The 23852-nt window shown below is 64.8% G+C and overlaps 2 protein-coding genes across 6 annotated transcripts; one reads left to right on the forward strand and one right to left on the reverse strand.

Annotated features, from left to right (window-relative positions):
- Window positions 1–2993: 2993 nt before the first annotated feature.
- LOC310888387 (ceramide synthase-like) lies at window positions 2994–11727 on the reverse strand. Its single transcript, XM_083815021.1, has 6 exons — window positions 11325–11727; window positions 10787–10923; window positions 9811–9894; window positions 7953–8172; window positions 6082–6177; window positions 2994–3328 (listed from the first exon to the last, which is right to left on the reverse strand). Exons 1-6 carry the CDS (start codon window positions 11505–11507, stop codon window positions 3062–3064), a joined length of 987 nt encoding a protein of 328 aa, XP_083671147.1. The 5' UTR covers window positions 11508–11727; the 3' UTR covers window positions 2994–3061.
- A 1038-nt stretch (window positions 11728–12765) lies between these two features.
- Window positions 12766–23337, forward strand: ALDOA (aldolase, fructose-bisphosphate A). Of its 5 annotated transcripts, XM_083814934.1 has the most exons (10): window positions 12803–12897; window positions 13330–13420; window positions 16728–16849; window positions 17940–18151; window positions 18656–18710; window positions 19036–19196; window positions 20061–20144; window positions 20226–20400; window positions 21933–22132; window positions 23114–23337. In XM_083814934.1, exons 3-10 carry the CDS (start codon window positions 16738–16740, stop codon window positions 23207–23209), a joined length of 1095 nt encoding a protein of 364 aa, XP_083671060.1. In that variant the 5' UTR covers window positions 12803–12897; window positions 13330–13420; window positions 16728–16737; the 3' UTR covers window positions 23210–23337. The 5 variants fall into 5 exon arrangements, with proteins under 5 accessions (XP_083671063.1, XP_083671060.1, XP_083671059.1 ...); XM_083814937.1 differs by lacking the exon at window positions 13330–13420 and having other exon boundaries at window positions 12766–12897; XM_083814933.1 differs by lacking the exon at window positions 12803–12897 and having other exon boundaries at window positions 13310–13420.
- The last annotated feature ends 515 nt before the right edge of the window (window positions 23338–23852 follow it).

Here is a 23852-nt window from a genome sequence, read left to right on the forward strand (position 1 = left end):
GGGGCACCCATGGGTGCCGCCCGCCTTCCCCCGGGGCTCACCGGTAGCGGGAGGGGGCGTTGGGGGGCTCCTCGCGCAGCTCCAGGGTGTGGGAGTCGAGGGGGAGCAGGCAGGGCTCCTCGCCGGGGGGGCCGGGGCGCAGGCGGACGCAGACCTGCACCCGGCGGGGGGGCGCTGGGGGGGCACCAGCACCCGTTGAGGTGGTCCCGGCTGGACGACGAGTCCTCACAGCCCCCTGTCACCTCAGGAAGTGTCCCCCCACAGCCCCCCTGTCCCCTCACAGCCCCTCATCCACCTACAAAACGTCCCCCCACACACCATTCCCCTCAGGATTTGTCCCCTCACAGCCCCTTGACACCCCCAAAATGTCCCCTTACAGCCCCCGTCCCCTCACAGCCCCTCGTCCCCTCATGAGGTGTCCCCTCAGCACTTTTGTCTCCTCATGAAGTGTCTCCTGACGGCTGCTGTCCCCTCACAGCCCCTCGTCCCCTCATGAAGTGTCCCCTCAGCCCTTTTCTCCCCTCACAGTCCCTCATCCCCTCACAAAACGTCCCCCCACAGCCCCTCTCCCCTGACAGCCCCTTGTCCCCTCACAAAATGTCCCCTCAGAGCCCCGTCTCCTCACAAAACGTCCCCTTACAGCCCATCCTCTCAGGAAGCGTCCCCTCACAGCCCCTGTCCCCCCACAGCCCCTCGTCCCCTCACAAAATGTCCCCTCAGCCCCTGTCCCCTCACAAAACGTCGCCTGACAGCCTGTCCCCTCATGAAGCGTCGCCTCACAGCCCCCTGTCCCCTCACAAAATGCTCCCCTAACAGCCCCCGGTCCCCTGACAGCCCCTCGTCCCCTGACAGCCCCTCATCCCCTCACAAAATGTCCCCCCACAGCCCCTCTCCCCTGACAGCCCCTTGTCCCCTCACAAAATGCCCCCCTAACAGCCCCCGGTCCCCTGACAGCCCCTCGTCTCCTCACAAAACGTCCCCTCACAGCCCCTCTCCCCTCACCGAACGACCCCTCAGCCCTTTTCCCCCTCACAACCCCTCATCCCCTCACCGCCAGAACCCCCTAAAGCCTCGCACCCCCTCCCCAGAACCTCCCTGAACCCCTCCGGCCGCCCAGATCCCCCCAATTCCCCTCAGATCCCCCCAAATTCCCCCCCCCCGGCGCCCTCAGCCTCCCCGTACCGGCCGCAGCCGCCGCCGCCATCGCTCCCGCCCGACCGTTTGAAGCCGCGCGGCGGCAGCCAATGGGAGGCGAGGAGGTGCGCATGCGCAGTGCGGGCAGCCCGGCGGGGCAGGGCGAAATGGCGGCGGTTGCTTGGCAACGCGGGAAGGGGAGGGGACAAAATGGCGGCGGTTGCCTGGCAACGGAGGGCAAAGAGGCGGGAACGGCGGTGGCGGCGGCGGTTGCCTGGCAACGGGGGCGGGGCGAAGCCAAACGCGCCCTGTTCGTACTGGGAAAGGGCCCAGTTTGCACTGGGACTGCGCCCAGTTTGTATTGGGATTGGGCTGAGGGTCCCAGTTTGTACTGGGAGTGGGCCCAGTTTGTACTGGGACTGCGCCCAGTTTGTATTGGGATTGGGCTGAGGGTCCCAGTTTGTACTGGGAGTGGGCCCAGTTTCTACTGGGACAGTTCCCAGTTTGTATTGGGATTGGGCTGAGGGTCCCAGTTTGTACTGGGAGTGGGCCCAGTTTCTACTGGGACAGTTCCTAGTTTGTATTGGGATTGGGCTGAGGGTCCCAGTTAGTACTGGGAGTGGGCCCAGTTCATTCTGGGAAAGGGCTGGGGGTCCCAGTTTGTACTGGGAAGTGTCCCAGTTTGTACTGGGATGGGGCTGGGGGTCCCAGTTCGTACTGGGAAGGATCCCAGTTCATTCTGGGAAAGGGCTGGGGGTGCAAGTTTGTACTGGGAAGTGTCCCAGTTTGCACTGGGATGGGGCTGGGGGTCCCAGTTCGTACTGGGAATGGCCCCAGTTCATACTGGGAAGGGGCCCAGTTCCCGACCTCCCAGCGGGCAGTGACCTCAAGGGTGTGACATCAGCAGTGGGGTGGTGACGTCATCATCAGGGCGGTGACATCATCAGGGCGGTGACATCATCGGGGCGGTGACATCACGATCCCCCCCCCCCCCCCATGTCCCCAAGGAGGAGCCGGGCCGTCCCCAAAGTCCTTTAATGCAGCGGCCGGGACAGCGCGGGGGCACCCTGCGGGCACCCATGGGTGGGGGTGACCCCCCTGAGACCCCCAGAGGGACCTCAGGGTGCCCCTAAGGACCCCAGGACCCCCTTGGGACCCCCCAAAGGACCTCAAGGTGCTCCTTGAAGTCCCCAGATTCCCTTGGGACCCTCACAAGGACCCCAAGGACCCCTTGAAGACCCCAGAACTCCCTTGGGACCCCCACAAGGACCTCAGGGTGCTCCCTGAAGACCCCAGGACCCCCCCTAAGGATATCAGGGTGCCCTATAAGGACCCCAGGTGCCCCCTGAAAAACCCAGGATCCCCTTGGGACCCCCACAAGGACCTCAGGGTGCCTCCTAAAAACCCCAGAATCCCATTGGGACCCCAAAAGGACCTCAAGGTGCTCCCTGAAGACCTCAGGACCCCCTATATGGACCTTAGGGTGCCCCCTGAAGACCCCAAGACCCCCTTAAGGACCTTAGGGTGCCACCTAAAGACCCCAGGATCCCCTTGGGACCCCATTACAGACCTCAAGGTGCTCCCTGAAGACCCCAGGACCCTCTTGGGACCCCCAGATGGACCTTAGGGTGCTCCCTAAGGACCCCAGGACCCCCTTGGGACCCCCTTAAGGACCTCGGGGTGCGCTCTGAAGACCCCGGAACCCCCCTGAGACCCCCATAAGGACCTCAGGGTGCCCCACAAGGACCCTAGAGCCCCCTTGGGACCTCCATACGGACCTCAGTGCGCCCCCAGAAGTCCCCCCGCCCCCACAACCGCCCCAGGCCGCCCCCTAAACCCCCCCCTAAACCCCCCTCGAAGGACCTCAGGGTGCCCCCCCCACCCCTCCCCACCCCACGGGACGCCCACCCCGCAGTGGCGGCGGGGCTCAGGGCGGGTGCCGGGGCGGGGGCCGGAAGAGGCGCCAGGCCCCCCGGCAGATGAGGCCGAACCAGTAGAGCTGGGGGGCCAGGAGGGCGGCGGCGGCGGCGTTGTAGGCGGGGGGCAGCGCCCCCGGCACCCGCAGCAGGGGCACCCCGAGGTGGCGCCCGTAGGCCCAGTACAGGTAGGGGAAGAGGAGCACGCGGCAGCCCAGGAAGGTCACCAGCATGGCCACCCCGTTGAGCTTGTGCAGCGCCGTGTGCTGCCGCTTGTACTGCAGGGGGGGGCGGGGGAAAGGGGTGAGGGACACGTGGGATGGAGGCCCACCACCACCCCATGTTCTCCCGGGGACCCACGTGGCGAGGGACACGCGGGGTGGGGGCCCGCCACCGTCCCAAGTCATCCTGGGGACTCAAGGGTTGGGGACCCGACTGTTGAGGGAGACGTGGGATGGAGGCCCACCACCACCCCATGTTCTGCCAGGGTCCCACGTGGTGAGGGACATGAGGGGTGGGGGCCTGAATGTTGAGGTACATGTGGGATGGGGGCCCAGCACCGTCCCAAGTCATCCTGGGGACTCAAGGGTTGGGGGACATGAGAGGCTGGGGGCCCACCACCATCCCATGTTCTTCTGGGGACCCAGATGTTGAGGGACACGAGGGGTTGGGGACCCACCAAAGTCATCTTGGGGAGCCAGGGGTTGGGGATGCAAGGGGTTGGGGACCCAAATGTTGAGGGACACGTGGGTTTGGGGGCCCACCACCACCCCATGTTCTGCTGGGGACATGAAGGGTTGGGGACACAAGGGGTTGGGGACCCAAATGTTGAGGGACACGTGGAGTGGGGGCCCACCACCACCCCGTGTTCTTCTGGGGACTCAAGGGGTTGGGGACACAAAGGGTTGGGGACCCAAATGTTGAGGGACACGGGGGTTTGGGGACCCACCAAAGTCATCTTGGGGAGCCAGGGGCTGGGGACATGAAGGGCTGGGGACATGAAGGGTTGGGGACACGAGGGCTTGGGGAACCCAAATGTTGAGGGATGTGTGGGGTTGGGGCCCACCACCACCCCACGTTCTGCTGGGGACATGAAGGGTTGGGGACACAAGGGGTTGGGGACCCAAATGTTGAGGAACACGTGGGATTGGGGACCCACCATCACCCCATGTTCTTCTGGGGACCCAAGGGATTGGGGACATGAGGGGTGGGGGCCCAAATGTTGAGGGACACGTGGGGTTGGGGGCCCACCTCCATCCCATGTTCTCCTGGGGACCCAAATGTTAAGGGACATGGGGGTTGGGGGCCCAAATGTTGAGGGACACAAGGGTTTGGGGACCCACCACCACCCCATGTTCTTCTGGGGACCCAAGGGGTTGGGGACCCAAATGTTGAGGGACACGTGGGGCTGGGGGCCCACCACCACCCCATGTTCTCCCGGGGACATGAAGGGTTGGGGACACAAGGGGTTGGGGACCCAAATGTTGAGGGACACGTGGGGTGGGGGCCCACCACCACCCCGTGTTCTTCTGGGGACCCAAATGTTGAGGGACACAAGGGGTTGGGGACCCAAATGTTGAGGGACATGAGGGGTTGGGGGCCTACCTCCACCCCATGTTCTCCCAGGGACCCAGATGTTGAGGGACACGTGGGGTGGGGGATCCACCAAAGTCATCTTGGGGAGCCAGGGGTTGGGGACACAAGGGGTTGGGGACCCAAATATTGAGGGACACGTGGGGTTGGGGGCCTACCACCACCCCAAGTCATCCTGGGGACCCAGGGGTTGGGGGACATGAGAGGTTGGGGGCCCACCACCACCCCATGTTCTGCTGGGGACTCCAGGGGTTGGGGACATGAGGGGTTGGGGACCCAAATGCTGAGGGACACAAGGGGTTGGGGGCCCACCACCACCCCATGTTCTCCCAGGGACCCAGATGTTGAGGGACATGAGGGGTTGAGGACCCACCAAAGTCATCTTGGGGAGCCAGGGATTGGGGACACAAGGGGCTGGGGACCCAAATGTTGAGGGACGCGTGGGGTTGGGGGCCCACCAGCACCCCAAGTCATGCTGGGGACCGAGGGACTGGTGACACGAGGGGTTGGGGGCCTGAATGTTGAGGGACACGTCGGGTGGGGGCCCGCCACCGTCCCAAGTCATCCCGGGGACTCAAGGGTTGGGGACCCGAACGTTGAGGGACACGTGGGATGGAGGCCCGCCACCACCCCATGTTCAGCCAGGGGTTGGGGACCCGAGGGTTGGGGACATGAAGGGTTGGGGACCCAAATGTTGAGGGACACGAGGGGTTGGGAGCCCACCACCACCCCACGTTCTTCTGGGGACCCAAAAGTTTGGAGACCCAACAGGTTGGAGACCCAAGGGGTTGGAGACATGAGGGCTTGGGGGCCCACCACCATCCCCTGTTATGCTGGAGACCCAGGGGTTGGGGACCCAAGGAGTTGGGGACACGAGGGGTTGGGGGCCTGAATGTTGAGGGACATGAGGGGTGGGGGCCCAGATGTTGAGGGACACGAGGGTTTGGGGACCCACCACCCCATGTTCTTCTGGGGACCCAGGGGTTGGGGACCCAAGGAGTTGGGGACCCAAATGTTGAGGGACACGTGGGGTTGGGGGCCCACCTCCATCCCATGTTCTCCTGGGGACCCACGTGGTGAGGAACATGAGGATTTGGGGACCCACCACCATCCCGTGTTCTCCCAGAGACCCAGGGGTTGGGGACCCAAATGTTGAGGGACACAAGAGTTTGGGGACCCACCACCACCCCATGTTCTTCTGGGGACCCAAGGGGTTGGGGACACAAAGGGTTGGGGACCCAAATGTTGAGGGACACGAGGGTTTGGGGGCCCACCACCACCCCATGTTCTCCCAGGGACCCAGATGTTGAGGGACACGTGGGGGTGGGGACCCACCACCACCCCATGTTCTTCTGGGGACTCAAGGGGTTGGGGACCCCGGGGCTGGAGCCCCCCCGGCCACCCCATTGTCCCCCCGGGGCCGCGTTTCGGGGCTCACCAGGATGAGGACCTTGCCCAGGCAGACGAAGGGGGTGCTGAGCTCCGCCATCAGCAGGCAACCCAGGAAGAAGTCGCCCTTCCCCTGGCGCCACAGCTGGGGGGGGGGACACAGGGACATTTGGGGACACGCGGGGACATTTGGGGACATGTGGGGACACGCGGGGACATGGGGACACGGCCATGGAGAAGCCAACAAGCACCATGACTCCGTGGTGGACCTCCATGAGTAGCTCCGTACCAAGGAGGTGTTCCACCACAAGTGTCCCCAAGTGTCCTCAAATGTCCCCAAATGTCCCCAAGTGTCCCCATGACCATGGAGAAGCCCACAACAGCGTGGTGGACCTCCATGAGCACGTCTGTCCTCATGGCCACGGAGAAGCCATCAAGGACCACAGCGTGGTGACCTCCATGAGTAGCTCCATCCCCAGGTGACCTTCTTCTACCCCGTGTCCCCAAATGTCCCCAAGTGTCCCCACGGCCACGGAGAAGCCCACAAAAGCGTGGTGGACCTCCATGAGCACGTCTGTCCCCGTGGCCACGGAGAAGCCAGCAAGGACCACAGCGTGGTGACCTCCACGAGTAGCTCCATACCCAAGTGACATTCTTCCACCCCATGTCCCCAAGTGTCCCCATGACCACGAAGAAGCCCACGAAGGCGTGGTGGACCTCCATGACCACGTCCACACCCAGCCGCCATCCCTCCACCTCCACATCCCCACGGCACCCTCGTGTCCCCACGCCGTTACCGTGTCCCCACACTGTTCCCGTGTCCCCAAGGTGTCCCCCCGGTCCCTGTCCCCCACTCACGGTGGCCACGGGGAAGCAGACGAGCACCATGGCGGCGTGGTGGACCTCCATGAGCACGTCTGTCCCCGTGGCCACGGAGAAGCCAACAAGGACCACAGTGTGGTGACCTCCATGAGTAGCTCCATCCCCAGGTGACCTTTTTCTACCCCATGTCCCCAAGTGTCCCCAAGTGTCCCCAAGAGTCCCCATGACCACGGAGAAGCCCACGACAGCATGGTGGACCTCCATGAGCACGTCTGTCCTCATGGCCACGGAGAAGCCAACGAGGACCACAGCGTGGTGACCTCCACGAGTAGCTCCACACCCAGGCGATGTCCTTCCACCCCATGTCCCCAAGTGTCCCCAGGTGTCCCCAGGTGTCCCCATGACCACGGAGAAGCCCACGACACCGTGGTGGACCTCCATGAGCACGTCTGTCCTCATGGCCATGGAGAAGCCAACAAGGACCACAGCGTGGTGACCTCCACAAGTAGCTCCATACCCAGGTGACGTCCTTCCACCCCATGTCCCCAAGTGTCCCCAGGTGTCCCCAAGTGTCCCCGTGACCACGAAGAAGCCCACGAAGGTGTGGTGGACCTCCATGACCACGTCCACACCCAGCCGCCATCCCTCCACCTCCACATCCCCACGGCACCCTCGTGTCCCCACGCCGTTCCCATGTCCCCAAGGTGTCCCCCCGGTCCCTGTCCCCCACTCACGGTGGCCACAGGGAAGCAGACGAGCACCATGGCGGCGTGGTGGACCTCCATGAGCACGTCTGTCCCCGTGGCCACGGAGAAGCCAGCAAGGACCACAGCGTGGTGACCTCCACGAGTAGCTCCATCCCCAGGTGACGTCCTTCCATCCCATGTCCCCAAGTGTCCCCAAGTGTCCCCAACTGTCCCCATGACCACGGAGAAGCCCACGAAGGTGTGGTGGACCTCCATGAGCATGTCCACACCCAGCCGCCATCCCTCCACCTCCACATCCCCATGGCACCCTCGTGTCCCCACGCCGTTCCCGTGTCCCCACACCATTCCCGTGTCCTCAAGGTGTCCCCCCCCGGTCCCTGCCCCCACTCACGGTGGCCACGGGGAAGCAGACGAGCACCATGGCGGCGTGGTGGAGCACCATCAGGAGGTCCTTGCGCAGGTAGGCGCCGGCGGCTGCCCGCAGGGATGGCGGTGGCCCGGCTTCGTGTCCCTTGACGCGCCCGCGGTGCCAGTGGCACAGGAACATGGCGTAGACGTCGTACACAAAGTAGGGGACGGCGAACTGGGGGTACGCCCCCGCCAGCCAGTGCCTGCGGGGGGGCGCGGCGAGGACACCGGTGTCCTCGGAGGGCACTGGGGGAGGGTCTCGGGGGGACACGTGGGGGGAGGGGGGCTTGGGGGCGGCACGATTTGGGGGCACGGACAGCCAGGGATTTGGGGAGACCCCAATTTGGGGGACCTAGACACCCAGAGATTTGGGGACACCCCGATTTGGGGCACCCACCTGTCCAGGTGACTTGGGGACACCCCAATTTGTGGGACCCAGACACCCAGGGACTTGAGGACACCCCAATTTTGGGGATCCAGGTGTCCAGGGTGGCTTTGGGACACCCCAACTTGGGGGATCCAGGTGGTCGGGGTCTTGGGGACACCCCAATTTGGGGCACCCAAGTGTCCCAGTTGACTTTGGGACACCCCAATTTAGGGGACCCAGCTGTTTAGGGTCTTGGGGACACCCCATTTTGGGGATCCAGGTGTCCAGGTGGCTTTGGGACACCCCGATTTGGGGCACCCAGGCACCCAGGGATTTGGAGACACCCCAACTTGGGGGACCCACTTGTCTGGAGATACGGGGACACCCCAATTTGGACCACCCGGATACCCAGGGACTTGGGGACACCCCAATTTGGGGGACCCAAGTGTCCCAGGTGGCTTTGGGACACCCCAGTTTGGGGCACCCAGACACCCGGGGACTTGGGGACACCTCAATTTGGGGCACCCAGACACCAACAGATTTGGGGACACCCCAATTTTGGGGAGCCAGGTGTCCCAGGTGGCTTTGGAAGACCCCAACTTGGGGGATCCAAGTGGTCGGGGTCTTGGGGACACCCCAATTTGGGGCACCCAAGTGTCCCAGTTGACTTTGGGACACCCCAATTTAGGGGATACAGGTGTCTGGAGATATGGGGACACCCCGATTTGGGGCACCCAGACACCCAGGGACTTGGGGACACCCCGATTTGGGGGACCCAAGTGTCCAGGGTGACTTTGGGACACCCCAATTTGGGCACCCAGACACCCAGGGATTTGGGGACACCCCAATTTTGGGGATCCAGGTGTCCAGGTGGCTTTGGGACACCCCAATTTGTGAGACCCAGACACCCAGAGACTTGGGGACACCCTGATTTGGGGCACCCAAGGGTCCGGGTGACTTGGGGACACCCCGATTTGAGCACCCAGGTGTCCCAGGTGACTTTGGGACCCCCCAATTTGGGGGACGCAGGTGGTCAGGGACTTGGGGACACCCCAATTTGGGGCCCCTCATGTGTGCGTCCCCCCCCCCCGTGCCCCCTCGGGGTGCCCCTGGGCCGTCGCCCTTGGGCCCGAGGCGCTCGGGGCCGCCCGCGTCATCGCCGGGGGCCAGGATAATCCCGGATGAGCCCCGGCAGCTGCCGCCGTAATCCCCCGCGAGGACGCCGTGTCCCCTGTCCCCCCCTGTCCCCTGCCCCCCCCCGGTGTCCCTTGTCCCCCCCCGGTGTCCCCTGTCCCCCCCCGGTGTCCTTCATCCACCCCCCAGAGCTGTGTGGGGCACCCATGGGTGCTGCGGGGGCGCTGCGGGGCCCCGTCGGCGTTCTGGGGTCGGCTTTGGGGTTGTGGGGGGGGTTGGCACCCATGGGTGCCGGGGGGGGGGGTGCTGGGGGGCACCCATGGGTGCTGGGGGGACTCACTGGTCGTCGATGACGTGGCGGCAGGAGGAGGAGATGATGTAGCCGGCCGTGGAGGCCATCACCGCCTGCACCGAGGACACCAGCCTGGGGGGGGGGGGACACATTGGGGACACGCTGGGGACACGCTGGGGACACCTCGGGGACACGGGGACACCTCGGGGACACGGGGACACCTCGGGGACAGCCGCCCTGCCACCCCCGTCCCCATGTCCTGACGCAGCCGTCCCCACTGTCCCTGGTGTCCCCCAACATCCCCGGTGTCCCCCGGTGTCCCCAAGTGTCCCCCCCATGTCCCCAGTGTCCCCCAGTGTCCCCCAGTGTCCCCGTGCCGCATCATCCCCGACCCCGCTGCAGTCCCAGCCCCGTGCCAGCTCCGTCCCTGTCCCCCCGCTGTCCTTGTCCCCGCGGTGTCCCTGTCCTGTCCCTGTCCCCAACCCCAGACCATCCCTGTCCTTGTGCCACATCCGTCCCTGTCCCTGTCCCCATCCCTGTCCCCACCTTGTCCCTGTCCTGTCCCTGTCCCCATCCCGTCCTTGTCCCCATCCCGTCCCTGTCCTTGTGCCACATCCGTCCCTGTCCCTGTCCCATCCCTGTCCCCGTCCTGTCCCCCTCCCTGTCCTGTCCCTGTCCCCATCCCTTTCCCGTCCTGTCCCCATCCCGTCCCTGTCCCTGTCCTTGTGCCATGTCCATCCCAGTCCCGTCCCTGTCCCTGTCCCCATCCCATCCCTGTCCCCCTCCTGTCCCTGTCCTTGTGCCACCTCCATCCCCGTCCTGTCCCCATCCCTGTCCCCATCCCATCCCTGTCCCTGCACCGTCCCTGTCCTTGTGCCACCTCCATCCCTGTCCCTGTCCCATCCCTGTCCCCATCCCCTCCCTGTCCCCCTCCCGTCCCCATGCCCTCCCGGTGCCACATCCCTCCCTGTCCCTGTCCCCCCCCCCCATCCCCTCCCGCCCCCCCCAAGGTCCCGCTCCCCACCTGGCGGCCACGATGACGGCGTCGGGCTCCGGCCAGCGGAGGCCGGGCAGGCGGCGGAGGCCGTTCTTGGCCAGCAGGAAGAGGCCGGGGAAGAAGAGGAGGCCGCCGGCCAGGGGGGCGCCGGGGGGGGCCATGGCCTGGGGGGATTTTGGGGGTTGAGGGGGGGGGGGAGGGAGGGGGTCCCGGCCTCCCGCCCCGCCGCCCGCACGGCTGGCCACGGGGAGGGGCGGGGCTCAGGGGGCGGGGCTTAAAGGGGCGGGGCTCAGGGGGCGGGGCCAGAGTGGGCGGGGCCCGAGGGGGAGGGGCTTAATGAGGGGAGGGGCCTACCCCCCCCAGGGGCCTACCCCCCCCCAGGGGCCTACCCCCCCTCAGGGGCCTACCCCCCCCTCAGGTGCCCCCCCCTCAGGTGTCCCCTCACTCAGGTGCCCCCCCTTCCCCGTCCCCCCTCATTTGCATAAATTTGCATCCCATCACCCCCCCTCGCCCATTCACAGAGGTAGATCCGGCAGGCCCCGCCCCCTCTGTCTCATTTGCATACATTTGCATGCAGGCCGCAGCCCACCCCCCTCAGGGCGCCGCGCGTCGCCAAGGCAACGGGTGGACGGGGCGAGGTGCGCACGCGCGGCGCCGCCCCTCCGGATTGGCCGCCCGCGGAGCCAATGGGGTGAGGAGGACGGGGAGCGTTGCCGGGCAGAGCAGGCGGAGCGCCGGCCGTTCCCATTGGCTGAGGGGGAATAAACCCGCAGGGCGTGCCGGCCAATGGGGAGGCGGGACGCGCGTTGCTATGGCGACCGGGGGGCGTCGCCACGGCAACCAAGCGGCAGGCGGGCGGCGCGAATATCAACGAGAGGGGCGGGGGCTCGCGCCCCTAATTAGCATATTTAACATGAATATTCATGACGTAGCGTGATCCTGACTATTAATGAGGCCGCGCCCGCCCCTCGCGCCACCGCCCCTCCCCTGCCACTCAACAAGCCACGCCCCCTCGCTAAGCCACGCCCCCTCGCTAAGCCACGCCCCCTCGCTAAGCCACGCCCCCTTGCGCTGACTCCCGCCCCTCGGGCCCCGCCCCTCGGGGGGGGCGTTGCTATGGAAACCGCCCCCCCGGGTCGCCATGGCAACGCGGCCCCGCCCCTCCCTGAGGAGGGCCCAAAAGGGGGGGGGGCAAAAAGGGGGGAGGGGGTCCAAAATTGGGGGGGGGGACAAAATTGGGGGGGGGGGGCAAAATTGGACGGGGGGGCAAAATTGGAGGGGGACTCCCCCCCAAAAAATATATAGGGGGGGCAAAATTTGGGAATTGGGGGGGGAAGGGGCGGGGGGGGGTCCCCAAAATGGGGGGGGGCGGGCTAAAAAATATGGGGGGGGGATAAAAAATTTGGGGGGGACTAAAAATAAGGGGGGGACCCAAAAAATATGGGGGGGGTGCCCCAAATTGGTGGGGGGGGGCCTAAAAACCATGGGGGGTCACCAAAAATCGGGGGGGGGGGGCAAAAAAAGTAGGGGGGAGCTTAAAAATCGTGGGGGGGGGGGGCAAAAAATAAGGGGGGGGTCCCCAAAAATAAGGGGGGGGCCCAAAATATTGGGAGTTCCCCCAAAGGGCATGGGGGGTCCCAAAAAACACCGGGGGGGGGGAAAAAACATGGGGGGGGGGGTCCCCAAAAATAAGGGGGGGGCCCAAAATATTGGGAGTTCCCCCAAAGGGCATGGGGGGGTCCCAAAAAACACCGGGGGGGGGGAAAAAACATGGGGGGGGGGCAAAAAAACATGGGGGGGGCCAAAAACGAGGGGGAGGGGATCCCAAAAATAAGGGGGGGGTCCCCTAAATTGGGGGGGTCCCCCAAAATGGAGGGATCCCCCCCAAAAACTGGTAAAGGGGGGGGGTCAAATGCGGGGGGGGGGGGGGAAGGGGGGGGCTCCCCTCCCCCCGGGTGCCGGGGGGGGGGGAGGGGCGGCGGGGTGGGGGAGGGGCGGGGGGGGGCCCCTATTTTTGGCCGCCGAAAGGGCAGAGGGCACCGGAGAAGGTCAGGGCGGGGGGGCCCCCCCCGGCGCCCCTATATAGCGGGGAGCCCCCGGCCCCCGGCTGCTGCCCCCCCTCGGACGCCCCCACCCTGGTGAGTTTTTGGGGGGGGGTCTTTTTTTTTTTGGGGGGGGGGGGGCCCAAATTGCCCCCCCCACTCCCCAAGACCCCCCCCAGCACCCCAAAACCCCCTCTGATCCCCCCCATCTCCGTACCCCCCCCCCCAGGGACCCTAAATCCCCCCCGGACCCCCCCAAATCCCCCCCGGACCCCCCCAAATCCCCCCTGGACCCCCCCCAAAAAAAACCTGGACCCCCCCCCAAAAAAAACCTGGACCCTCCCCAACCCCCCCCCCAAAAAAAAACTGCCCCCCCCATCCTCCCTCACCCCTCACCCCCCCCAAATTCTCCCTGCACCCCCCATGTCATCGTGCCCCCCCCCCCCGTAGCTCCCCCCAACCCCCCCCCCACCCCAAAAGGACCCGGTGGGCCCCCCCCGTGACTCATCGCGCCGTTGCCCCTTTAAGAGCGCGCCTTCCCGGTCCCCCTCCCGTGACGTCACCTCTCGGCAGGCCCCGCCCCCTCGTTCCCGCGCGTCCGGCCGCTCCCCGAGCCCAGGTGGGGGAGGGGAGGGGGGGAGGTTTTTTGGGGGGAAAAAAGGCGAATTTGGGGCCGGGAGGGGGTGAGGGGGTCGTAAGGGGGATGAGGGGGGTTTGGGGGGAAAAGTGGGATTTTGGGGGCGGGAGGGGGAAATTTGGGGGGGAAATTGAGGTTTTGGGGCGAAGGGGGAGGTTTTGGGGCGAAAAAGGGCGATTTTGGGGGCGAGGAGGGGTTTGGGGGAAAAAGGGCGGGTTTGGGGGTGGAGGAGTCGGGTTTGGGGGGAAAGGGGGGAACTGGGGGGGGAAGGGGTTGGGCAGGGGGGTGTTAGGTTTTGGGGTGAAACGAGCAGATTTGGGGGGTTTGGGGGAGGGGGCAGAGATTTGGGTGCAAAATGAAGAATTTTGGGGCAAAAAGGGGAAGGTTTGGGGTGCGGGGAGAGATTTGAGGTGAAGCGGGGAGATTTGGGGTGCGGGAGAGGTTTTGGGGTGAAAAGCTCAGATTTTGGGGCAAAACGCCCAAATTTTGGGTGTGTGGGGAGATTACTGGGGGAGGGACCCAGATTTGGGGCGAAATAAGGATTTTTGGGTTAAAAGGGGTGATTTGGGGGGGAAACGCAGGTTTGGGGCTAAAGGAGGCTGGTTTGGGGGCGGAAAGTGCGGATTTTGGGTGTGGGCGCAGATTTGAGGCAAAAAAGCACAGATTTGGGGTTAAAGGAGCAGATTTGGGGCGAGAAACGCAGGTTTTGGGGGAAAAGAAGGTGATCCGAGTGCGAAAAACACAAATTTTGGGCAAAAAGAAGCCGGCGAGGGCGAAAAGTGCAGTTTTTGGGCAGAAGGGAGCGGATTGGAGCCAAAAGTGCAGATTTTGGGTGCGGGGGCAGATTTTCGGGGGCAAAAAACGCAGGATTTGGGTGCGGGGGGGTGGGGTGGGGTGGTTTTGGGGGCAAAAAGCGCCGATTTGGGGCAAAAAGAAGCCGATTTTGGGGTGAGAACGGGAGGTTTTGGTATCCAGGAGAGAATCTCGGGGGCGAAGGGCGCGGGTTTGGGGCGAGCCTGGCGGATTTTGGGGGAAAAAAGGGAGGTTTTGGGGCCCGGCCGGGGGGCGGGGTGCCCTTGAAGCGCCCTTGGGTGCGGGGGTGGCCCCTGGGTGTCCCCTCCCCTGTCCCCTCCCCCCGGGTGTGTCCCCGTGTCCCCTCCCCGTCCCCTCCCCGCTGCCATTTCGGCGCCGGCTCCCGCAGCGCTCGGACACCCGGTGGGTGGCCCCGCACCCTTGGGTGCCCCTTGGGTGGCCCCAGGTCCCTTAGGTGGCCCCGTGTCCCCCTTGGAGTCCCCCTTGGGTGGCCCCTGGGTCCCTCCTTGGTGTCCCCAGGTCCCTTGGTTGGCCCCGTGTCCCCCTTGGTGTCCCCCTTGGGTGGCCCCTGGGTCCCTACTTGGTGTCCCCAAGTCCCTTTGGGTGGCCCTTGGGTGGTTCCTTGGGGTCCCTTGGGTGGTCCCAGGTCCCCTCGGTGTCCCCTTGGGTGGTTTCTCGGTGTCCCCTGGGTCCCTCCTTGGTGTCCCCCTGGGGTCCCTTGGGTGGCCCCGTGTCCCCCTGGGGTCCCTTGTGTGGCCCCAGGTCCCACTCGGTGTCCCCCTTGGGTGGTCCCTTGGTGTCCCCTTGGGTGGCCCCAGGTCCCTTGGTGTCCCCTGGGTCCCTCCTTGATGTCCTCGGTGTCCCCTTGGGTGGTTCCTTGGTGTCCCTTGGGTGTCCCCTGGGTCCCCTTGATGTCCCCTTGGGTGTCCCCACGTCCCCTTGGGTGGTTCCTTGGTGTCCCCTTGGGTGTCCCCAGGTCCCCTTGGGGCCTTCCTTGGTGTCCCCTGGGTCCCTCCCCGGTGGCCCCAGATCCCTTGGGGGTCCCCATGGGTGTCCCCAGGTCCCTTTGGGTGGCCCCTCGGTGTCCCCTGGGTCCCTCCTTGATGCCCTTGGTGTCCCCTTGGGCGGTTCCTCCGTGTCCCTTGGGTGTCCCCAGCCACCCTTGAGTCCCCCCTTGCTGTCCCCTCTCCCCCTCCCCACTTCCTCGCTGTCCCCTCAGCACCCATGGGTGCCCCCTCCCGGCCACCAGGGGTCCTGCCCCCCTCTCGTGTCCCCTCTGTCCCCCCAGGGTGTCCCCAGGTGGCCACCAGAGTCCCCATCCCCTGCTCCAGTTCCTTGGGGTCCCCGTGGGTTCTCCTTGGGGTCCCTGATGTCCCCACGTCACTGGTGCCCCGACGTCCTCTGGGGGGTCCCCGACGTTCCCCATGGGGTCCTCGATGTCCCCTGTGGGTTCTCCGTGGGGTTCCCGATGTTCTTCATGGGTTCTCCTACGGGGTCCCCCGTGTTCTCCGTGGGGTCCCCAATGTCCCCCATGGGTTTCTTTATGGGGTCCCTGATGTCCCCCGTGGGGTTCTCCATGGGGTCCCCAATGTCCTCTGTAGGATCCCCGATGTTCTTCCGTGGGGTCCCCGGTCTTCTCCATGGGGTTCTCCATGGGGTTCTCCATGGGGTTCTCCATGGGGTTCTCCATGGGGTTCTCCACGGGGTCCCCAATGTTCTCCAAGGGGTTCTCTGTAGGGTCCCCAATGTTCTCCATGGGGTCCCCGACGTTCCCCACGGGTTCTCCATGGGGTCCTTGATGTCCTCCATGGGTTTCTCCGTAGGGTCCCTGATGTTCCCCACGGGTTCTCCATGGGGTCCCCAAAGTTCTCCGTGGGTTCTCCACGGGACCCCGATGTTCTCTGTAGGGTCCCCAATCTTCTCCATGGGTTTCTTCTGGGGTCTCAGATGTTCTTCACGGGGTCCCCGATGTTCCCCACGGGTTCTCCATGGGGTCCCCGATCTTCTCCATGGGGTCCCCAATGTTCTCCAAGGGGTTCCCTGTGGGTTCTCCCTGATGTCCCCAATGTTCCCTATGGGTTCTCCGCGGGTTCCGTGATGTCCTCTGTGGGGTCCCCAACGTTCTCCAAGGGGTTCTCCGTGGGTTCTCTGTAGGGCCCCCAATGTTCTTTGTAGGGTCCCTGATGCTCCCCGTGGGGTCCCCAAAGTTCTCCGTGGGTTCTCCACGGGGACCCCGATGTTCTTTGTAGGGTCCCCAACGTTCTCCAAGGGGTTCTCCATGGGGTCCCCGATGTTCTCCATGGGGTCCTTGATGGTCTCCATGGGGTTCTCCTTGGGGTCCCCAACGTTCTCCATGGGTTCTCCATGGGGTCCCCGATGCTCATGGGTTCCCCGATGTTCTCCACGGGTTCCCCAATGTTCCCCTGCCCCCATCCTCTCCCCGTGTCCCCCCGTGACGCTGTCCCCCTGTCCCCAGTGCCACCACCATGCCGCACCAGTACCCGGCGCTCACCCCCGAGCAGAAGCAGGAGCTCTCCGACATCGCCCGGCGCATCGTGGCCCCCGGCAAGGGCATCCTAGCTGCCGATGAGTCCACTGGTGGGCACTGGGAGGGACTGGGAGGGCACTGGGAGGGACTGGTGGGTGCTGGGAGGGTGCTGGGAGGGACTGGTGGGTGCTGGGAGGGCGCTGGTTGGGACTGGTGGGCACTGGGAGGGGGTTGAGGGCCACTGGGAGGGCACTGGGTGGGGGTTGAAGGGCAGTGAGAGGCAACTGGGACAGACTGGGAGGCAACTGGGACAGACTGGAAGCAACTGGGACAGACAGGAAGCAACTGGGAGGCGCTGCCCTGCCCCGTGTTGAGGAAGTGCTGGGGAGTGAGTCAGCTCTGATGGGACTGGGAGGGGCCGAGGGGCCACTGGAAGGCACTGGGAGATATGGAGAGGCACCGGGAGGGCACTGGACCTTACTGGGAGCCACTGGAGCGGCACCAGGAGGGCACTGGAAGCTACTGGGATGAACTGGGATGGCAGCAGGGAGGATGGGGAAACAGCTGAGCACCTCGAGGTGGCACCGGGGGGCTTTGAGAGCTCCTGGGGTGGTACTGGGAGGCACTGGGGCACCACCAAGAGCCCAGGAGGAGGTACTGGGTCATACTGGGTCATACTGGCATGGCTTCAAGGAGAATGGGGAAGTGTCTGAGAACCTCGAGGTGTCACAAGGAGGTCCATGAGAGCTCCTGGGATGGTACTGGGAGCTACTGGGAGGCACTGGAGCACCACCAAGAGTCCGGGGGGTCGTACTGGGACATACTGGGTCATACTGGGACATACTGGGTCATACTGGTATGGCTTCAAGGAGGTTGGGGAAGTGTCTGAGAACCTCAGGGTGGCACCAGGAGGTCCATGAGAGCTCCTGGAGTGGCACTGGGAGCTACTGGGAGGCACTGGGACAGCACCAAGAGCCCAAGGGGGCACACTGGGACTTACTGGGGCGTACTGGGATGTACTGGAACATACTGATATGACTTCAAGGAGGATGGGGAAGTGTCTGAGAACCTCGAGGTGGCACCAGGAGGTCCATGAGAGCTCCTGGAGTGGCACTGGGAGCTACTGGGAGCTACTGGCGCAGCTCCGGGAGACCATTACGGGTTACTGGGGGTAAACTGGTCTATACTGGGCCACCCCAGGCAGCATCGCCAAGCGGCTGAGCTCGGTGGGGGCGGAGAACACGGAGGAGAACCGCCGCTGGTACCGGCAGCTGCTCTTCACGGCCGACAAGCGCGTGGACCCCTGCATCGGCGGCGTCATCCTCTTCCATGAGACCCTCTACCAGTCGGCCGATGACGGGCGCCCCTTCCCCCAGGTCATCCGTGGCAAGGGCGGCGTCGTTGGCATCAAGGTGGGGACCTCAGGGACACGGTGGGGGACACCGTGGGGGGATGTGGGGGGGTGGGGGATGTGGGGGCTCCTTGCTGCTGGTCAACCAGGTCAACGGGGTGGCTTCGTTAGGTGGCCGCGTTGGGGTGGGGACGTCTTGGGGACATCAAGGGTTTTGGGGGGTCTTGGGGACATGGGACACTCCTCGCTCCAGGTCAACCACATCAATGGTGGCTTTGTTAGGTGGCCACATTGATGTGTTGAGGTGGGGACATCTTGGGGACATTGGGGTGTTGGGGACATCAAGGGCGCTGGGGGGACTTGAGGTCTTGGGGACATGGGACACTCTTTGATCCAGGTCAACCACGTCAATGGCGGCCTTGTTAGGTGGCCTCGTTGAGGTGGGGACGTCTTGGGGACATCACGGGGACTTTGGGGTGTTGGGGACACGGGGGGTGACACGTGGGCCGTGGGGACAGGGAGGGGACCAGGCCGGCGCCCCAGTGACCCTGTCCCCGTCCCCCAGGTGGACAAGGGCGTCGTGCCCCTGGCTGGCACCAATGGCGAGACCACGACCCAAGGTGAGTGCCACCACGGTGTCCCCATCCCCGACGCCGCCACCATGGTGTCCCCATCCCTGATGTCACTGTGGTGACCCCATCCCACCACTACGTCTTGTCGGCATCCCCATCCCTGATGCCACCATGGTGTCCCCATCCCTGATGCCACCACTACGTCATCATGGTGTCCCCATCCTTGATGCCACCATGATGTCATGTTGGTGTCCCCATCCCCGAAGCCACTGTGGCGTCCCCATCCCCGATGCCACCATGGTGTCCCCGCCCCCGGTGCCGTCCCCGTGCCCTGTGGGTGGCCCCGCCCCTGATGCCACCGCGGTGTCCCCAGGGCTGGACGGGCTGATGGAGCGCTGCGCCCAGTACAAGAAGGACGGGGCCGACTTCGCCAAGTGGCGCTGCGTCCTCAAGATCTCGGAGCACACGCCCTCGCGCCTCGCCATCCTGGAGAACGCCAACGTCCTCGCGCGCTACGCCAGCATCTGCCAGCAGGTCCCCGTGTCCCCCTTCCCGTCCCCGTGTCCCCCTTCCCGTCCCCGTGTCCCCTGTTGGTGCCCTGTGGTGGTTGGAGGCCTCCAGTTGACTTGGTGGCCCCTCCAGTTGACTTGGTGGCACTTCCACTTGACATACTGCCACCTCCACGCCCTGGTGGCCCCTCCAGTTGGTGTGGTGGCCCCTCCAGTTGATATGTTGTCACCTCAATACCCTGGTGGCACTTCCAGGTGGCTTGATGGCACCTCCCCTTGACATAGTGCCACCTCCATGCCCTGGTGGCCCCTCCAGTTGGCGTGGTGGCCCCTCCAGTTGGCGTGGTGGCCCCTCCAGTTGGCATATTGTCACCTCCACGCTGTGGTGGCACCTCCGGGTTGGCGTGGTGGCACCTCCCCTTGACATATTGCCACCTCCACAGCCTGGTGCCACCTCCAGTTGACATATTGGCACCTCCAGTTGGCCTGGTGGCACCTCCACGCCCTGGTGGCACTTCCAGCTGGCGTGGTGGCACCTCCCCTCGACGTATTGCTGCCTCCAGTTGGCTTGGTGCCACCTTCAGTTGACGTATTGGCACCTCCAGCTGGTGTGGTGGCACCTCCCCTTGACATTTTGCCACCTCCCCACCCTGGTGCCACCTCCCTGTGTCCTCCCTTCGTGTCACTTCTCCGTCCCCACCCCCTGTGTCACCTCTGGGCACCCCATGGTGGCCTCCCAGCTGCGACGTGGCACCGTGTCACCTCCTGTCCCCCTGGGTAGCCCAGGCCACCTTCTGCCGCCCTGCACCCCGTCCACCATCGTGTCCCTGTCACTGCGTCCCCTCCCTGCCACCCTCGGGGTGTCCCTGACGTCCCCGTGTCCCCACAGAACGGCATCGTCCCCATCGTGGAGCCCGAGATCCTTCCAGATGGCGACCATGACCTGAAGCGCTGCCAGTACGTGACCGAGAAGGTGGGTGATGTCCCCAAGGTGTCCCCAGTGTGTCCCCAGGGTGTCCCCGAGGTGTCCCCAACGTCCCCGATGCGTCCCCAGGTGCTGGCGGCCGTCTACAAGGCGCTGAGCGACCACCACGTCTACCTGGAGGGGACGCTGCTGAAGCCCAACATGGTGACAGCCGGCCACTCCTGCACCAAGAAGTACAGCCCCGAGGAGATCGCCATGGCCACCGTCACCGCCCTGCGCCGCACCGTGCCACCTGCCGTGCCCGGTCAGTGTCACCCGTCCCCGTGGCCGGGTCCCCGTGGGGTCCTTGTCACCGTGGTTACGTCCTCGTGGTGTTTCCATACTCATGGCCACGTCCCCATCGTGGTGGCCACGTCCCCATGGGCTCCCCATCATGGTGGCCACATCCCCATGGGGTCCCCATCCTGGTGGCCATGTCCCTACCCTGGTGGCCACATCCCCATGGGGTCCTCATCATGGTGGCCACGTACCCATGGGGTCTCCGTACTCCTGTCTGTGTCCCCATCACCATGGTGGTGTCCCCAGGGTGTTCCCATCACCGTGACCATGTCCCCACGGTGTTCCCATACTCATAACCACGTCCCCGTGGTGTCCCCATCACCGAGGTTTTGTCCCCATGGGGTCTCCGTACTCATGGCCATGTCCCCATCACGGTGGCCACGTCCCCATGGGGGCCATGTCCCCGTGATGTTTCCATACTCATGGCCACGTCCCCATCACCGTGGTAGTGTCCCCATGGGGTCTCCATACTTATGGCCGTGTCCCTATCACCGTGGTTTTGTCCCCATGGGGTCTCCATACTCATGACCATGTCCCTGTCACCCTGGCCACATCCCCATGGGGTCTCCAGACTCGTGGCCATGTCCCCGTGGTGTCCCCATCACCATGGTTATGTCTCCAAGGGGTCTACATACTCATGGCCATGTTCCCATCACTGTGGCCACGTCCCCATGGGGTCCCCATCCCCATGGTGTCACCATCCTGGTCCTCATGACCACGTCCTCTTGGTGTCCTCATCCCCATGGTTAAGTCCCCGTGGCCTTGTCCCCACGATGTCCCCTTGGCCATGTCCCCATGATGTCCCTGTCCCCATAGCTGTGTCCTCGTGGTGTCCCTATCCCCATGGCCACACTTTCCTGGTGTCCCTACAGCCACGTCCTCATGGTGTCCTCATCCCCATGGTTAAGACCCCATGGCCATGTCCCCACGATGTCCCCGTTCCCATGGCTGTGTCCTCGTGGTGTCCCCATCCCCATAGCATCGCCGTCCTGGTCCCCATGGTCACGTCCTTGTCCCCACAGCCACGTCCTCGTGGTGTCCCCATCCCAGTCCTCATGGCCATGTCCCCACGATGTCCCCATTCCCATAGCTGTGTCCCCATGGTGTCCCCATCCCCATGGTGTCATCATCCTGGTCCTCATGACCACGTCCTTGTGGTGTCCTCATCCCCATGGTTAAGTCCCCATGGCCTTGTCCCCACGATGTCCCCATGGCCATGTCCCCATGATGTCCCTGTCCCCATAGCTGTGTCCTCGTGGTGTCCCCATCCCCATGGCATCTCCATCCTGGTCCCCATGGCCACGTCCTTATGGTGTCCCCACGGCCACATCTTCATGGTGTCCTCATCCCCGTGGTTAAGACCCCATGGCCGTGTCCCCACGATGTCCCCATTCCCATATTTGTGTCCTCGTGGCGTCCCCATCCCCACGGCCACGTCCTCGTGGTGTCCCCATGGCCACGTCCTCGCGGTGCTGACGCTGTCCCCGCGTTCCCCAGGCATCACGTTCCTGTCGGGGGGCCAGAGCGAGGAGGAGGCGTCCATCAACCTCAACGCCATCAACCGGTGTCCCCTGGCGAAGCCCTGGGCCCTGACCTTCTCCTACGGGCGGGCGCTGCAGGCCTCGGCGCTGCGGGCCTGGAGCGGCAAGAAGGAGAACACCAAGGCGGCCCAGGAGGAGTACGTCAAGCGGGCCCTGGTACGTCAACGGTGGGGACACCTGGGGGTGGAGAAGGGCTTGGGGTTGGAGGAGGTGTGGGGACGTGGTTGTGGTGGTCCAGGAGGACGTCAAGGAGGTTCTGGTACGTCAACGTTGGGGATATTTGGGGGTGGAGAACGTCTTGGGGTTGGAGGACGCGTGGGGACATGGTCACGGTCATGGTGGTCCAGGAGGAGGACATCAAGAAGGTTCTGGTAGGTCAACGCTGGGGACATTTGGGGGTTGGAGAACGCATGGGGACATGGTCATGGTGGTCCAGGAGGACCTCAAGAAGGTTCTGGTAGGTCAATGTCACGGACATGGGGACATCTGGGGGTGGAGAACTTCATGGGGGCAGGGACGTGGTCAGGGTGGTCCAGGAGGACCTCAAGAAGGTTCTGGTACGTCAACGTTGGGGACATCAGGGTTACGGGGAGGGACGTGGGGACACCTCGGCCACCCAAGCTGCCAGTCCTCGTCCTCGTATGCCACTGCCACCTGCATGGGGACAGCAGGGGGATGGAGAACCTTTGGGGACACCGTGGCTCTGTGGGGTGACAGCCCCGTGTCCCCAAGGGGGTGGCACCACAGCCGTAGAACGTGAGTCCGGGTGGTGCCACCACCGTTGCACGTGTCTCTGGGTGGTGCCACCATTGTCCCACACGTTTCTGGGTGGTGCCACCACCGTCCCACGTGCGTCTGGGTGGTGCCACCACCGTCCTATGGACATGTGGATGGTGCCACCACCCTCCAAGGTGTGTTTTGATGGTGCCAGCACCGTCCCACGTCCATCTGGATGGTGCCACCACTGTCCCACGTGTGTCTACATGGTGCCACCATCGTCCTATGGACGTGTGGGTGGTGCCACCACCGTCCCACGTGTCTCTGGGTGGTGCCACCATTGTCCCACACGTTTCTGGGTGGTGCCACGGTGGTCCCACTTGTGACGGCCCCGTGTGACACGCGTGTCCCTGTCCCCAGGCCAACTCCCTGGCGTGCCAGGGCAAGTACACCCCCAGCGGGCAGGCGGGGGCGGCCGCCAGCGAGTCCCTCTTCGTCTCCAACCACGCCTACTGAGCGACGTCACCGGGAGCGCCGTGACGTCACCGGGGATGCCGTGACCTCACCGGGACGCGGTGACCGCCACGCCGTGTGACACTCCTGTCCCCGTCCCCTCGCCCTTCAATAAAGGAACGCTGCCTGCAGGGCCACCGCCTCGGGGGACACGGGGGGACATGTGGGGGACGTGGTGGGGACACGGGGGGATGTGGGGACATTGAGGGACACGGGGACGTGGAGGGATGTGGGGGGACATGGGGACATTGAAGGATGTGGGGACACGGGGGGACATGGAGGACATGGACGGGGGACATGGAGACATGGTGGGGACATGTAGGGACATGGAAAGGGGACGTTGAGGGATGTGGGGACACGTGGGGACATGGTGGGGACGTGGAAATGGGACATTGAAGGACATGGGGACACGGAGGGACATGGGACATTGGTGGACATGGTGGGAACATGGAAAGGGGACATTGAGGGACGTGGGGACACGGGGACACGGGACATGGTGGGGACATGGGGATACAGAGGGAAATGGGACATTGAGGGACACAGGGACATGTGGGATGTGGTGGGGACATGAAGGACATGGACATGGGACATCGAGGGACGTGGGGACGTGGTGGGGACATGGGGACACGTGGGGATGTGGAAATGG

This window comes from Anser anser (assembly GCF_964211835.1).
Source record: "Anser anser genome assembly, chromosome: 34".
NCBI classification, from domain to species: Eukaryota; Metazoa; Chordata; class Aves; order Anseriformes; family Anatidae; genus Anser; species Anser anser.